General features: G+C 38.5%; 1 protein-coding gene across 3 annotated transcripts in view; it reads left to right on the forward strand.

Moving 5' to 3' along the window:
• Positions 1-13540, forward strand: part of TINAG (tubulointerstitial nephritis antigen) — a 49451-nt gene extending 35911 nt beyond the window's left edge. Inside the window, exons 10-12 of one of the 3 annotated variants that reach the window (XM_021551173.3) lie at positions 4289-4334; positions 5440-5582; positions 12839-13540. In XM_021551173.3, coding sequence (XP_021406848.1) covers positions 4289-4334; positions 5440-5556 — 163 coding nt within the window. In that variant the 3' untranslated portion in view covers positions 5557-5582; positions 12839-13540. Of the gene's footprint in view, positions 1-1866; positions 4231-4288; positions 4335-5439; positions 6247-12838 lie in introns of those variants that run through there. The other 2 variants (XM_021551172.3, XM_021551175.4) reach the window with 2 other exon arrangements.
• The last annotated feature ends 289 nt before the right edge of the window (positions 13541-13829 follow it).

Raw genomic sequence — 13829 nt, forward strand, 5'->3', positions numbered from 1 at the left:
GCCATTCCTCTTTATTTTTAAGGCTGTATTTGTTTTCTGTTCATGTCTTCAGTCTTGAGACAATTTGTATAATATTATTTAGCACGCCCTTCAGAAGTCTTCACTGTATTTGTTGTTAAGAGCATTTTACCTACAAAAGTGAGTGCAAGCACACTTGAATGTAGTTTCTGTTATCTGCCAAAACACCTCAGTTTTGAAGCCATTGCTAATAACCCTTTTTGTTGTATTAGGTTGTATTTCCCAATTTAAAATTATTTTACGTGATGATTAATTATCCACTTACTTTTTTCCTAATAGATTTCTTTATGCTTTTCTTGTGAAGTCCACCTACATTTTAGTGGTGTAGTTTATTGAAAAACAAACTGGGAAATGTTCAAATAAAACCAACTTCCATTCTCTGTAACACTACTGAACCAGTCTCTGTATTCTAGTTTTTTTCCTGTCAGGCAGAGTTGTGTATTCAGGGCTTGCTCCTACAGAGATAATGTCAAGGGAAAGTTATTACTGAAAAGGATAGCTAAGGTGCCTCTACTGTATAAAATTGGACACAAAATTAAGAAAATAATTTTATATAAGACCACAAAAACTCATCCTTTTATCTGAAAGAGCAACAGAATTCTTTTCACAGAGTCACTTGGAGCAGGTTTCCTTGGAGTAAATAGAAACATACTGCTTATTTTTTTTCCTTGAAGGGGATTGAATGTGGTTTTGTGAAATTACTTTTTTTTTATTCAAGGTTATTTTTGATTGAAGACCATGATAGTTTCTTTTGGAAAAGCTAGGTGGAGTATTTCTCATGGAATATTTTTGCCAGAGAGAAGAAAACTCCCTTTCAAAAGTAATTTTCAGTAATTAATTGAAAAAAATACCTTCTTAATGATTTCTTAAAATCTTTTCCTTTTCTTCTAAATAAAAATGGAAAGTTTGGATATGAAATAGAGTAATGATTTAAGCCCAGTTGGAAATTAAACAGTCACTCTCTCAACTTCATCTCTCCCCCTCCACTTCCCAGTGGAATGGGGGATAAAATCAAAGTAAAACTTTTAGATTGAGATAAGAACAGTTTAATAATCAAAAATAATGTAAAATACAATAATAATTGCAAGTGATAATAAAAAGGGAAAAAGAAGTGCTGTACAATACAATTGCTCACCACCTGCTGACCAACACCAGAACCCCACTTCCTGAACCCAGACTGGATGCGTTTCTGGGTAACTTCCCCCAGTTTATATACTGGACATGAATTCTGTGGTGTGCAATATCTCTTTGGTCACTTCCAGCCACCTGTCTCAGCTAGGATCCCTCCTACTTTATTTTACATTCCTCTTCACCATTAAAGCATGAGACAAAAAAAAAAAAAAAAAAAGTCCTTACTTAGCAAAACCCAAAAAATCAGTGTATTATCAACATCACTCTCATTCCAAATCTAAATCACAGTACTGTAACAGCTACTGAGAGAAAAATAACTAGTGAAAATTAGGACATAAGGTTGAAAGGTTTTCCAAAAAATACCAAAGGTAGGGACATCAGCGATCTAAAGCTTTGCAAAAATAACCCTGAGAAATTCCTTGTCTGTCCAAGTCCAATAAGATTCAGCATCTCTTTGCTTTCAAAATGGCATTCATTTGGAGTAAATATCAAGCTGGAATAATCATAAAAGCAAACAAAAGAGTGTGATTAGATTATTTTGGTCATCTTCCAGAAGATGCAATATTGTTCTTTAAGGATGTCGTCCAAGAATGTGTCACTTTAAAGTCTCTGTCAATTCCACTTGGGAACTAATTCCACTGTGTCTTTAGTTACTTCCTTAAACTCCTTCAGGATTATGGTTTTTAAATTTTTTTTTTTTAAATTTTGGTTTTGAAGATTTTGAGGGACCAATCAACACTTTCTCTGAGCTGCTACTCTGCAAGGAAAATGATCTGGAATGCTATCTAGAGTAAGCTGGATGCAGCCATCACTACCTCCACTGGAGGTTAAGGTTCAAGTAGGGGATGTGGAAGGGAGCAGTGGGGGGACCACCAAAATGTATCAGGAAAGTCTGTTTATCTTCTCTTTACCCACCCTTTGCGGAGAAGAAGACAACAAATATATCTGCCCTGAGCCTTCTCTCCTGGGGGCTGAAGAAAGACAGCTCCCTCAGCCTCTCCTCATTGCATCATGTGCTCCAGACCCCAAACATCTCAGTGGACTCCTGCTGGTCTCGTTCCAGCCTGTTAATGTCTTTCCTGTGCAGGAAGACTGGGCACTGGACACAGAATAGCAGTCAAAAAAAAGAAAATCAGTCACTTCTCTTGACCTGCTGGCTGCACTCTATATTTTAATTTAGGGTATTTGATGATTAGGCATTGATAGGCATAAGCATTGATTAATGAGAAAGCAGCTCTTCTTTCTAAACTGTAAATAAAATACATATCTCAAGTGCCTATGTATCTATTATGACACAAACACTGGGAAACTAAATTAATGGATATGTTATAGTCAAGGATAAAAAAAGCTTCATTTTCTATCTTGGTTTATAAGTCTTCTTTTATTTAGAAACATTTATAAGATTCAATGAATTCCTATCAATGTATGAAACTATAAGTTGACTCTTTTAAAAAATAACAAATGTTAGGAAAACATTTAATCACAGGAATGTGACCCTGTGGGAACTGGTCATCATCATACTCAGGCAAGCTAGAACAATTATGTCTAGGACGAAATGCAGGAGTACATGATTATCAATTCAAGGCAATGTTTCTCTGTCTTTGAGACTAATGTAAATATTGGACTTTCACATTACAGCTGATGTATTTTTTAGTAAAATGGCCATAAGTAAAGAAGTAAATCTGAGTCTGATATAAAATTCAAAAGCCTATAACTTTTTTTAAAAAAATATATGATCATGACAGATTGTATTGGAAATATTTGGCAAAGTAATGGCAATTATTGATAATCTCTGAAAATTCATGTGGTAATGAAAAGAAAATGCATCATGAGGTCTCTTAAAAAGACAAAATTGCATTCCAGGGTCATTATGGCAAACGTTTTTATGATTTCTTGAATTTAATGATCAGTAGCTACAATTTCTGCTTGCAACTACAATCCACACTTCATCTCTCTGCTCATCACCAGTTTGTCTTCCTTCCCTTTTTCCCTTTTATTGAAAGCGCAGGCATTCTATGTAAATGATGGTTCACTGTTAACTAAGGAGAGTTGATTTCACTGTTGCTTTTCAAATAAAAGGATGACTGAAAAATCCCAATTTCCCCATTCACATTGTGTGAATTTCTCATCATATTTTTGTTGGTTGCCTTTGAAAATGACTGGAGCACTGCAAATACAGCTCAAACAGGCAGTGTTGATGGAATATATACCAGTAAACACCCTGTCAATGGCATTTGATACATCCTAGGATTATACTTTACACTGGGGAAAACCCTCTAAAAGTTCACATCTTTGGTTTTCTGTTTATTTGTGCCCTTTCATAGGCATCCAAACATCAAGAGCTGTGAATAGTAGCTAGACAAGCATGTTGTATAAATTAAAACAAAGACAGAGCACTTTAAGCTCCAGCAGAAAAAACATGTGTACATAACTACCTAAGGTTGCAGTGCAACTCTTGCTCACTGAAACATCCAAGTGATTGGGTTGGAACTTCTGCCCTGTGTATAAAGTGAGGCCTAAAATCAGAGTATTAAGCAGTTCAGCTACAGCTATACCTCCATGAAAATCCCATCACTTGGCAGGTGGGGATGGCAGGTGGGAAAAATTTCTTGTATGATTTCATAGATATTTCCACAAAAGTTAGCATGCCCTCAAAGATGACAAAAACATCAAACTCTCCCCCTGCCCCATGCAATGAAACAGATTAGGCTGTCAACAGTTCAATTTGATCTGAGAAAAGTGAGGAATATTTTCAGTCCCAGCTCACCAGCTATTTCTGTAAAGGTGCTGGATGAGACTTTTAACAAAAATATTCCTAGGGATTTTCAGCTGAGTTGAAGAAATGTGCTCACATTAGTTTCAATATTCCTACACAGTTCAGTTCAGCAGGCAAGCTCTCCAGAAGAGAGATTCTGTCAATGAAAACAGGTTTTTCCAATGAGAAACTAAAACTAGACTTGTGTTAACATTTTGTAACCACTAATGGCAATTTCACTTGTAGTTAGCAAGTCAGCAGGTAACCTCACTTTGATCATGAGAATTTGTTACTCAGGCTTTGTTCTGACACTGATTATTATTACAACTAATGCTTGTGTTTTCTGACTGCTTGTTTCATCAAAGTACCATTCTTTTCTAAAAGGTGGGGAGCATTACCTGACAAAAATGGACAGAAACAGAAGTTTTGGGTAAGTGAATACTTAGGACAGTGTTTTGAAGCAGAAGAAAAAAGATCTCAACAACAGAGATCATCTAAAATCTGCTTCTTTACTTTCATTCACTCTCTCTGCATATAATTTTTTCCTTCACCTTAAAGAGTCCTGCATAATTCTATTCCCTCTCTGGCAACTCTTATCATGCTGACCCTCGAATTATTGCATCACCTACCTCAATTTCAAAACCTGTTTCATCCCACCTATACCTGTAGTTTTTCCTACACTGCCTTTTCTGTTTCAAATTTTATTTAATTTTTCAAATGTCATTAAAAATTTCTATGAAGAGGCAGTTCTTTTTGATGCCTGCAAATGAAAGTCAGTAAAATTAATGAATAATATTTATTAAATAATTTGGAAAAGACAAATTTTCTCTTTAAACAGTGTTGGAAATTGTTATCCAGCGACCAGAATAAGCCCCCAAAACTAAACCAAATCAAACTAAGAGCACTTCCTTTGGGCCATTTAGAGTAAGTGAAATTTTATCACTTGTATTATGACTAACAGCTCACCCCATTATTCCTGCGTTCATCTGAAGGTATTTTGGTGTTTACATAGATGATGGCAGGGCTTATGGTAGGTAGTTTCACTGGTATCAAAGACAAAATCTACTGAGACTACTGAGACTCCATCAGAAAATAAGTTGCTTAATATGTCAATAGCTACCTGGATAAAACTTCATTTTTTAAAAGTCAGCTTTTATATATATATATATTTTTGGTGTGTCTTTAACAGGTCAGTTGGAATTCTGACCATTGTTTCAAAAACCACTTTCCGCAGTAAAGAGTATGAATATTCATTTAATGATTTCTACTTCAATGTATCAAACTGTCTTGTAGAAATACTATTCCATTTTTACTAACCCTGATTTTGGACATGAAATTTTGATCAAACCACAAAAGGAACAAAATATTAAGAAATCAGAAAAAGATACATGCTAATTCTCAGTGCACCAGTCTGAGAGACTGTTCCTTAAGAAGGAGACTAACACAAAAGATTCATTTTGCATTTTAGACCCTGAATTTTAAATAATATTTTAAAATCAAAAAAGATAATATTTTCCTGTTTTGTTTACTTTTAGATTGCTGCAAATTCCTGGGGGAAATCCTGGGGAGAAAATGGTTATTTTAGGATTCTTCGTGGACAAAATGAGTGTGATATTGAGAAGTTGATTTTAGCTACTTTGGGACAGCCATAGTTTATTTGTACCATACTCTGCTTGATGTATGTATCCTTTCCATTGTTTTATATTGAGTCTTTATGGGGAAAAAATGATGTCTTCTCTCTAAGTTACCTTTCTATTAGCCCTCATGAGGTCTTCCTGACTTGAACACTCTGCAGGCATCATCGCACTCTTGGATCTCACCTGGTACAAAAAACCCTTTAGACTAAAAGCATGTTATATCCAGGGCTACTGAAAAACCTGATGTCTCACAGAGCAGGAAGTTCCCTCCTCATTGAACAATGCCTGAAAAAAATGGAGTTACAGTGTTCGCATTAACCTCTTTACAATATATACTCTGACCAGAAATTATTTCAGAAGTATTATGTGCTCTTCCAAACAAAATTGGCTCAGACAGCTCATGGTCACACTGGATAATAAATTCCAAAGAAATGTAAGTAGTTCTGATCCTGTAGTTGAAGAATTATTTCCTATACACCTTTACTTAAAACTAAGTAGATAAGTTATATCTATGTATCAACATGTCATCCAGGAAATTAATTTTTTTTCTAGTATATCCCACAAAGTTGATGCATTCAGTGTAATACAAAAATAGCTTGCAATGAAAGAGTGTGTTCCTGTTCCTGCAACCAGAACCAAAATGGTACAATTTTAATAATGTTTTAATTAAAATAAAATAAAAAAGAAAATGTAATTTCTCCTCAATTCAGTCTAGACTAGACTCATTCGTGAACTGCTTGTCTTCCAGTCCCTGTTTCACCTGAGAACAAGCATGTGACAACATTCCCAAAAGCCTGTTGCAAACAGAAAAAGATGGAAAAGATATTCCGCTGTTTGTCTCGATGGACAAATCTGTAATCCAGGCTCAGTTCCTGGTGTTGGTGATAGGATCACTAGTGCAAATGAGACACACAGAACTCCTAATGCTTCCATAGCTACTTCTGTTGGAACAAGCAGCTTTTTGACCGACATTCCTCCTATAAGCATTGCTGCAAATCTTGACAAGTTTGAGGACTGTTTTGCTTATTTGCTAATTAAAATATCAATATTGAAACTATTGACATAAGAAGATATCAAATACTTTCTAGCCCTTTCAGTTTCAATTAATCCAAAGGTCAAATGCCAACTGTAATAAAATTATCTATGAAAGAAAATATGGCATGTTAAATAAGTGGGGGGAAAAAGCTGCCATGAAATATCAGTGAACAAAGAATTTCCAGGTGTACCTGGAATATGTACACTGAATACCTTCAGTGTGTTTAATAATGTTCATTCTTTCTAGAATAAGAACCTTATTCTAGAAAAAACCTCCTTTTGTTTTCTAATGTCATCGGCAAGTGCGTTCAAGAATTTTTCATGGCAGTGGCATATGACAAATGCCCATGTCTCTGAAATAACATCTCTTAAACCCAAGTTGGGTGACAATTTATGTTGCATCACTTAAAGGCGCTATTGTTAAAATGTCAGTACCATACTGCAGCAGAACAAGCCTTTAGTGTCATATAGTAAACTGAATTTAGACACAAAAGACCTTTATAACTTGAAACTTCTAGCAAATTGTAACACAAGCAATTTTAGAAGCTCTAAATGCTGTGAGAGAAACTCTTCTAGTTTTAGTGAGCTAAGCCAGTACTTGAAAGTGTACTGAATCATCTACACACCTATTTTCCAACCTCTTGGTATGTATTGATTCCATAAATGTCAAGATTTCAGAAGAGTATAATTTAACTTTGAAGTGAATGACACTGTAAAGACATGTTCAGTAAACTCTGGGGGGGATTATTTATTTCAACTCCAACTTGGCTTGCTCTGCTGTGGCTTTTACTTTTGCCAGTTACTGTTTGCTGTTGCTGCTCCTGATTTCCTTATGAGACCTTCCTAAGATCTGGTCTGTAATGTTAAGCTTCTAATTTAGGATAATTGCTTTGTCCTAGATGCCCAGAGTGAGATTCCTCAAGGAAAGCTTGCCCTAGGCATACTAAAATTAGGGAGGCTTCACAGCTTCAAGCTGGCAACCAGCACTGGGACTCACAGCTGCAAAGCTTTATGTGCAGCTTAGTGCAACATGTTTTATAGGAACACAGCCTGAAACAAAAGGAACAAGAACTCCCATGGACATAAGGAATTTGCATCTAGAGCAGGGATGAGAAAAACCCTGAGAATGACAAGGGAGTTGTTTTCCTCTAGTTGCAGGGATCACGGAAAGTTGCCAGACTAAGAGCAGTCCTGAAGAGAGGAGCTACACTTACAGAAATCAGAATAACAGAAAGATATGTTTGTAAATCTTTCCAGCGCAATGTTTTATTAGAGATGTGACAGGAACTTGCACTTGGGCACCTAATGCTATACCTACCATTTGGAAACTGTTTCCTATATGAACTTATATCTTTGCACCCATTCCTCACTGCAAGGACCAAGCCTTTATCAGGATGGAGGCTGTGTCTTTGCCTCAGTTAACAGCAATTTGAAACATTGCTTTATTCTAAAGTTCTCCTGCATCCCCTCAGTCAAGATACACCTGTATACAGTTGTCATGTTTGTTTTCAGACAATGTGTAAACTCCCAGCTCTTGACATTTTCTTGGTCCCATGCTGTTCAGCAGTCACCCCAAACCAAGGATGGTGGCAGAGGTCAGTGAGAAAGGGCTGCAGAGCAGGCACCTCTGCCTCGGATCAGGCATATTAGAGACAGAATGAATGCCATGAAAGAAATAAATTTTCTCCTTTTGTTATAAGTCTAGCTGTCAAATACACACACCACAATACAGTGAATGTTATTGCTTCATCTAGAAAAATGTATTGTTTTGTCTGGAAATCTTCATCATGGAGCAGCACTGTGCAAAGCATTTCTTGGAGAAGGCAGCTGAGCAAGAAGCCTGAGGCAGGGGGTCAGACTAAGCTCACCATTGAAATCCTCTGTGCTTTAAAGTTTTTGGGGACCTTGAAGCTGTGGGCTGCCTCCGGCTCTGTATGAAATATTTTAGGCTTATCTGGATATTTTGTTTAGCTCTTCAAACAGTGACAGCCACACAAACACATAGATAGGAACTCATTAATTTAAACTAGTGCCTTAATATAAGCACAATTGCAATTCCATTGCAAAACGCTGGAGACTATAATATTTTATTTCTCACTGCAGCAAAATGAGCATAGAAACACAAGTACTGTTCATTATGTCTATCAAATCATGATACACAGCCCAATGTGTAACCAAAGAAAAATTTCTAGAAAACTTATGAGTAGAAGACAAATATTTAACCTTAGTGTGCTGTACTGTCATACTGTGAAGTACTCAGCTGTTGGTCCAAATTAATCAGCAATGTTGCTATTGCATGTGGTTACAATACTGTTCTCACTCAGAATCATAGAATTGGAAAGGACCTCTAAGGTCATCAAGCCCAACCATTAACCTAGCACTGCCAAATCCCTAAATCCCAAATCCCCTTAAATGGTACATCTACAGCTCATTGAAATACTTCCAGGGATAGGGACTCAACCACTTTCTTGGGCAGACTTTTCCAAGTCTTGAAAACCCTTTCTGTGAGGAAATTATTCCTAATATCCAATATTAGAAATTATTCCTAATATCCAATATAAACCTTCCCCGGCACAACTTGAGGCCATTTCCTCTTGTCCTGTCACTTTGCAGAACAGACTAACCCCCCCACTTTTTGATAAGGTGCTCCTCTACCCTCTTTTTCTTCAGGCTAAACAAATCCACTTTCCTCAGCTTTGTAAAGACTTGCTCTTCAGCCAAAGGGCTTCTCTTCATCAAGAAACTTGGAAACAGCAAAATTGGAAAATCAAGGTTTTATAAATCGCGTGCCTTCTTTTTTAAACTACTGAGGAAATTTTTTAAGAGCACAGTGTGCTACTAGCTAGCAGGATCCACTACATGTGAAAAAGTGTATTAAAAGTGTGAGAATAGAACTCAAATTGCTGAAGTCTGTGAAAGTCTTGACATCAGAAGAAAGGTAAAACAGGTAGAAGAAGAGGGAGGGGGGAAGTGGCTTAATAATTCTTTTTGGTTTCCACCAGGTATGGAAACAAAAAGTAATTGTACTTTTTTCTTGGAAACAAAATTCAGCAAGTTTTGCAGGGCTTCAGCTTAGTTTAAAGCAAAAAATAAGGTTGTATTTACAGAGGTTTTAGTAACTCTGGGCTAAACTTTGACAAAGTCTAAAGCAACAATATGCTTCAACTGGAATCATCATCCTGTTATTGTTCCACGCCACCAAGTCTGGCATGAAACTCACCTGTTTCACTCTGGTTTCCTTCTTGGAAAACTAATCAAAATCAAAATGGACTGTAACAGGAGATTATCTCAATTGCAATGAAGGAACACACCAGAACTAAAAAGAAACCAAAAAAACCCCAACCAACCAAAAAAAAACCAAACCAAAAAACACCCACATCTTTGGTCTCTACTAAATACAGATCCTGCCAAATTTCATACAACACTGTTGCAAGCAAAAAATACTAGTGCACCATAGTGGTAGCTGCCCTAGTGACATTTTCAAGGTAAATAACTGCATAAGGATTTGTCCAATAAAAAAAGACAGAGGGTAAAAACACAACTAATCACTCAGTTTTTCAAACCTTGAAGAATTTATTGTTCCATTAAACAGGAAACCTTCCTTCTTTGAGTGAAGTTTGGATAAACAGATGGCATTTCACTAATTGGCTACTTCTAGTGTGGATTTTCCTTCATGTTCTTCTTTGTCCCTCATGGTGTGTCCCTCATGGTGTGCTGCCTTTTAATGTCTTTGCATTTCTTGTGTTACCTTTGTTGTTACTGACATGCTAATGTTTGGGACACTGAAGGTGATATTGAAATAAGGTCGCAGGCAAGCCATCTGCATATACTTAAGAACTTGGGTTCCCATAAGTTTCCATAGTATTTTGGAAAAGCTGCTGGAATTTATTTCGAGAGAGCAGAACAAGAAATTTAATGTCATTTCTGTGTACTGAATTTTATCAATGGATAAAACTGCCAAAGTGCTAGTAGCAGAAAAGAACATAAATAGGCAAACCTACTTTGATTTTAATCTGATTCTGTTCTGCTCTTTCTTAGAATAATAGAACCATCAAGGTTGGAAGAGAGCTTTAAGATCAACAAGTCCAATTGTCAACTCAGCACCACCACTGTAACCCCTAAATCACTAAACCATATCACCCAGAGCAAGATCCAGATGCTTCCTAAACACCTCTGGCGTTGGTGACTCCACCACCTCCAAGGGCAACATAACAGTGAAATTTTTTTTGTAATATCTAATCTGAATCTTCCCCCTCTCAGTTTAATGCCATTTCCCCTTGTCCTCTCACTGCAGACACAGTAGAAGAGACCAGCCCCCATCTCACCACAACCTCCTTTCAGGAAGTGTAGAGAGCAATGAAGTCCTCCATGAGCCTCCTCAACACTTAAAAATCCCAGCTCCCTCAGCCACTCCTCGTAAAATATATTTTCTAGACCTTTCCTTTGTCTATGTGGGCCACTTTTTCACAGAAGAAGATCAGCTTGGTCAGGTAAGACCTGCCTTTGTAAATTACAATGGCTGGGCTTTATCCCACAGTTGTTCTGCCTGTGCTGTGGGATGGCACTCAGGATGATCTCTTCCATAACCTTGCCTGGAACAGAGGTCAGGCTGGCAGGTCTGTAGTTCCCCTGATCATCTTTCCAACTCTTCTTGTTGATGGGCATTACATTTGCTAATTACCAGAAAACTGGAACTTCTCCAGTTAAGCAGGACTGTTGGTAGGTAACAGAGCGTGGTTTGGCAAGTTCTTTCATGAGTTCTGTCATTACTCCATGGTGGATTCCATCAGGGCCCATAGCATTCCAGCCTGAATGTGCATATATGCATGCCAGCTTCCCTTCTATGCATGCCAGTGATTTTCAGTCCTCCCTAGGGTGCTCTGCTCACTCAATGTGTAGCTCCAACAGCAGAGGCTTTTCTGTCACGATCTCACCCTGAAATGAGGTAAATTATTAGTCATTGGAAGAAATTTGAAAAACTGAGCATGTAGGAAAAGATGTTAAGAAAAGCCTTTGGTTTAAGCCAGAAAGTGTATGCTGAAGTTGGTAAAACAAGGTGATTGAAGAATTCAGGTTGGTCGTCCAGACCAGTATCATGTAAATGTGGCTTTTTACTTACAACTTCCTCTGTGTGAGATACTCCTGAGTTTTCACATGCATAAGTACACCTTCAGGGAGAGCTAGAGGATATTTGGGAAGTGAGTGCTGCAGGAAACAAACTGGGATCACACTAATGGGCCTGACAATAGCTGCAGCCCATGAGTGCATCACTGGATGCATAGATCTTGTGTTTGGATAAACACAGACTTTTTTTCTCCATAGCACTGTTTTGAGTCAAGAACTCTTCTGCAGATCTTCAAATAAAAATTATAGGTAATTCAGGTAGTCAGGGTGTTCATAACGACACAAATCTCAGGGAAGAGAAGAAAGTTTTCTTTCTAAAGGCATGTTGCTCAGTCTACAAACTATGAAGGTACCTATACAGAAGAGATGAACTTGCTTGGCTGAGAACACTGACTGACAAGATAGCCCTGTTTAACTCCTTGTAATTTTTTTAAAATACACTTTATAAAACAATAAATCTGTAGCCAAAGGGCAAGAACTTTAACTTTTTATCACACAGAAAGCTGCAAAAGCATCACACTCTTCAGTATCAGGAAGAAAAACAGAACAGACAACAAGGAGGCAATCCTGGTGCAGGTCCCACAGCCCTGCCAGGTACAGGGCCTGGTAGCACACCCTACCAAAAAGAGTTCTAGTGTCAGAAGTGGCACTACTTCACAGCAAAACTGCTCCTGCAAAAGTCAGTTGAGGAGTAAGAAAGGTCTTGAATAGTCTGGTTCTAAAATAGAATATGGCACTGGGTGTGAAAGGTAAAACCTGTGAATTTATGCAACAAACATGGCAACAGAGTTTCATGCTCAATAGAAGGGTATCATGTGAGATGAACTCTCTGTGAAGTTTTTGTTCCTGAGGCTGGAGCTTGTGTCTTCTGGGTGTGGTCCCTAAAAGGCCCCTGATGTGTCACCAGGGAGTCATTGTGACACCTGTGACAGCAAGGCTTTTGCTTCTACAGGGCTGGCCTGAAGGGCCACAGTGCCTGGCCTCCTCCTCAGGGACAAACATCCAGCTGTGTGCTTTCTAAGGGTGCAGAGATTTGCTGGACAAGGACACTGGCAGGGCCTGGGGCATGTCTGTGCCTCCTTGGGGGGGAGTGAACACCATCAGTGGCATTGCCACATTTTGTTTCATTGAACTGCAGGGGACAGGGAGCCAAACCCCAGGTGGTCCCACAGCACCTGGCACCAAACACCACAGGAGAAGCTAAGGAAGATGGATCACGATATGGGTCAAGCTCTAAGTTCTGAACAGGATGACCCAGCATCAGGGAGGAGGGAGCGCCGTCAGCGAAGACGCCGGGTTTCTTTCAGTGAACCGCAGACGTCAAGGAGCCGATCCCCGCACAGGTCCTGCAGCTCCTGGCACCAAACACTGCGGGAGAAGCTCAGGAGGATGGAACATGATGAGGGACAAGCTCTGAGACCGAACGGCGCGTCCCAACCTCCTCGCTGTGGAGTGAGGACCATCAGCAGGGCTATCAGATTTCTTTCACTGAATGACAGGTGGCAAGGAACTGATCCCCATGGAGGTTCTGCAGCCATGCTGGGCACAAGCCTGGTAGTACACCCTACCAAAAAGGGAACTACTGCGTGCTCTGTTACCAGTGTCAGGAATGATACCACTTTAGACAAAAACAGCCCCTACTAACAATTGCAAAAATAAAGTCAGATCCAGTGCTCGGGCCTTGGGCCAAGTATCTATTCTCCATCAAAAAATGCATCTGAAAAGCTAAAGACATTCCTGCAAGGCCTTTTTAGGTTAAGAAGATGACAAACATGAAACTTGAGTGCTGGTTTTGTCATCACATTCTATTTTATGCTGTTCTATAAAATGTGGCACCGAACATTTTGTATGGGACTCCTTTGTTCCTTATATTGTATTTCCACAGTGTTATCAACTGAAGATGTTACCACTTTTTCTCCTTTCTGCCCTGATTTCAACAACACCAATGGTTTATTAGAAAAAGCTCTTGTCCTTCCATATCTGTTTTCTCATGCTTCACTCCAAGTATCACCCAGAGTAGCTTTTCCTGTTTTTTTACCATTCTCACAAGGTGGCAGTGAAAAGTGAAGTCAATTTACAATTACTCTGTCTCTCACTGCCGGTCTAAATCTAATGTCTGGTATCAAGCC

Source organism: Lonchura striata, chromosome 3 (assembly GCF_050655825.1).
Source record: "Lonchura striata isolate lonStrDom1 chromosome 3, ASM5065582v1, whole genome shotgun sequence".
Classification (NCBI taxonomy): domain Eukaryota; kingdom Metazoa; phylum Chordata; class Aves; order Passeriformes; family Estrildidae; genus Lonchura; species Lonchura striata.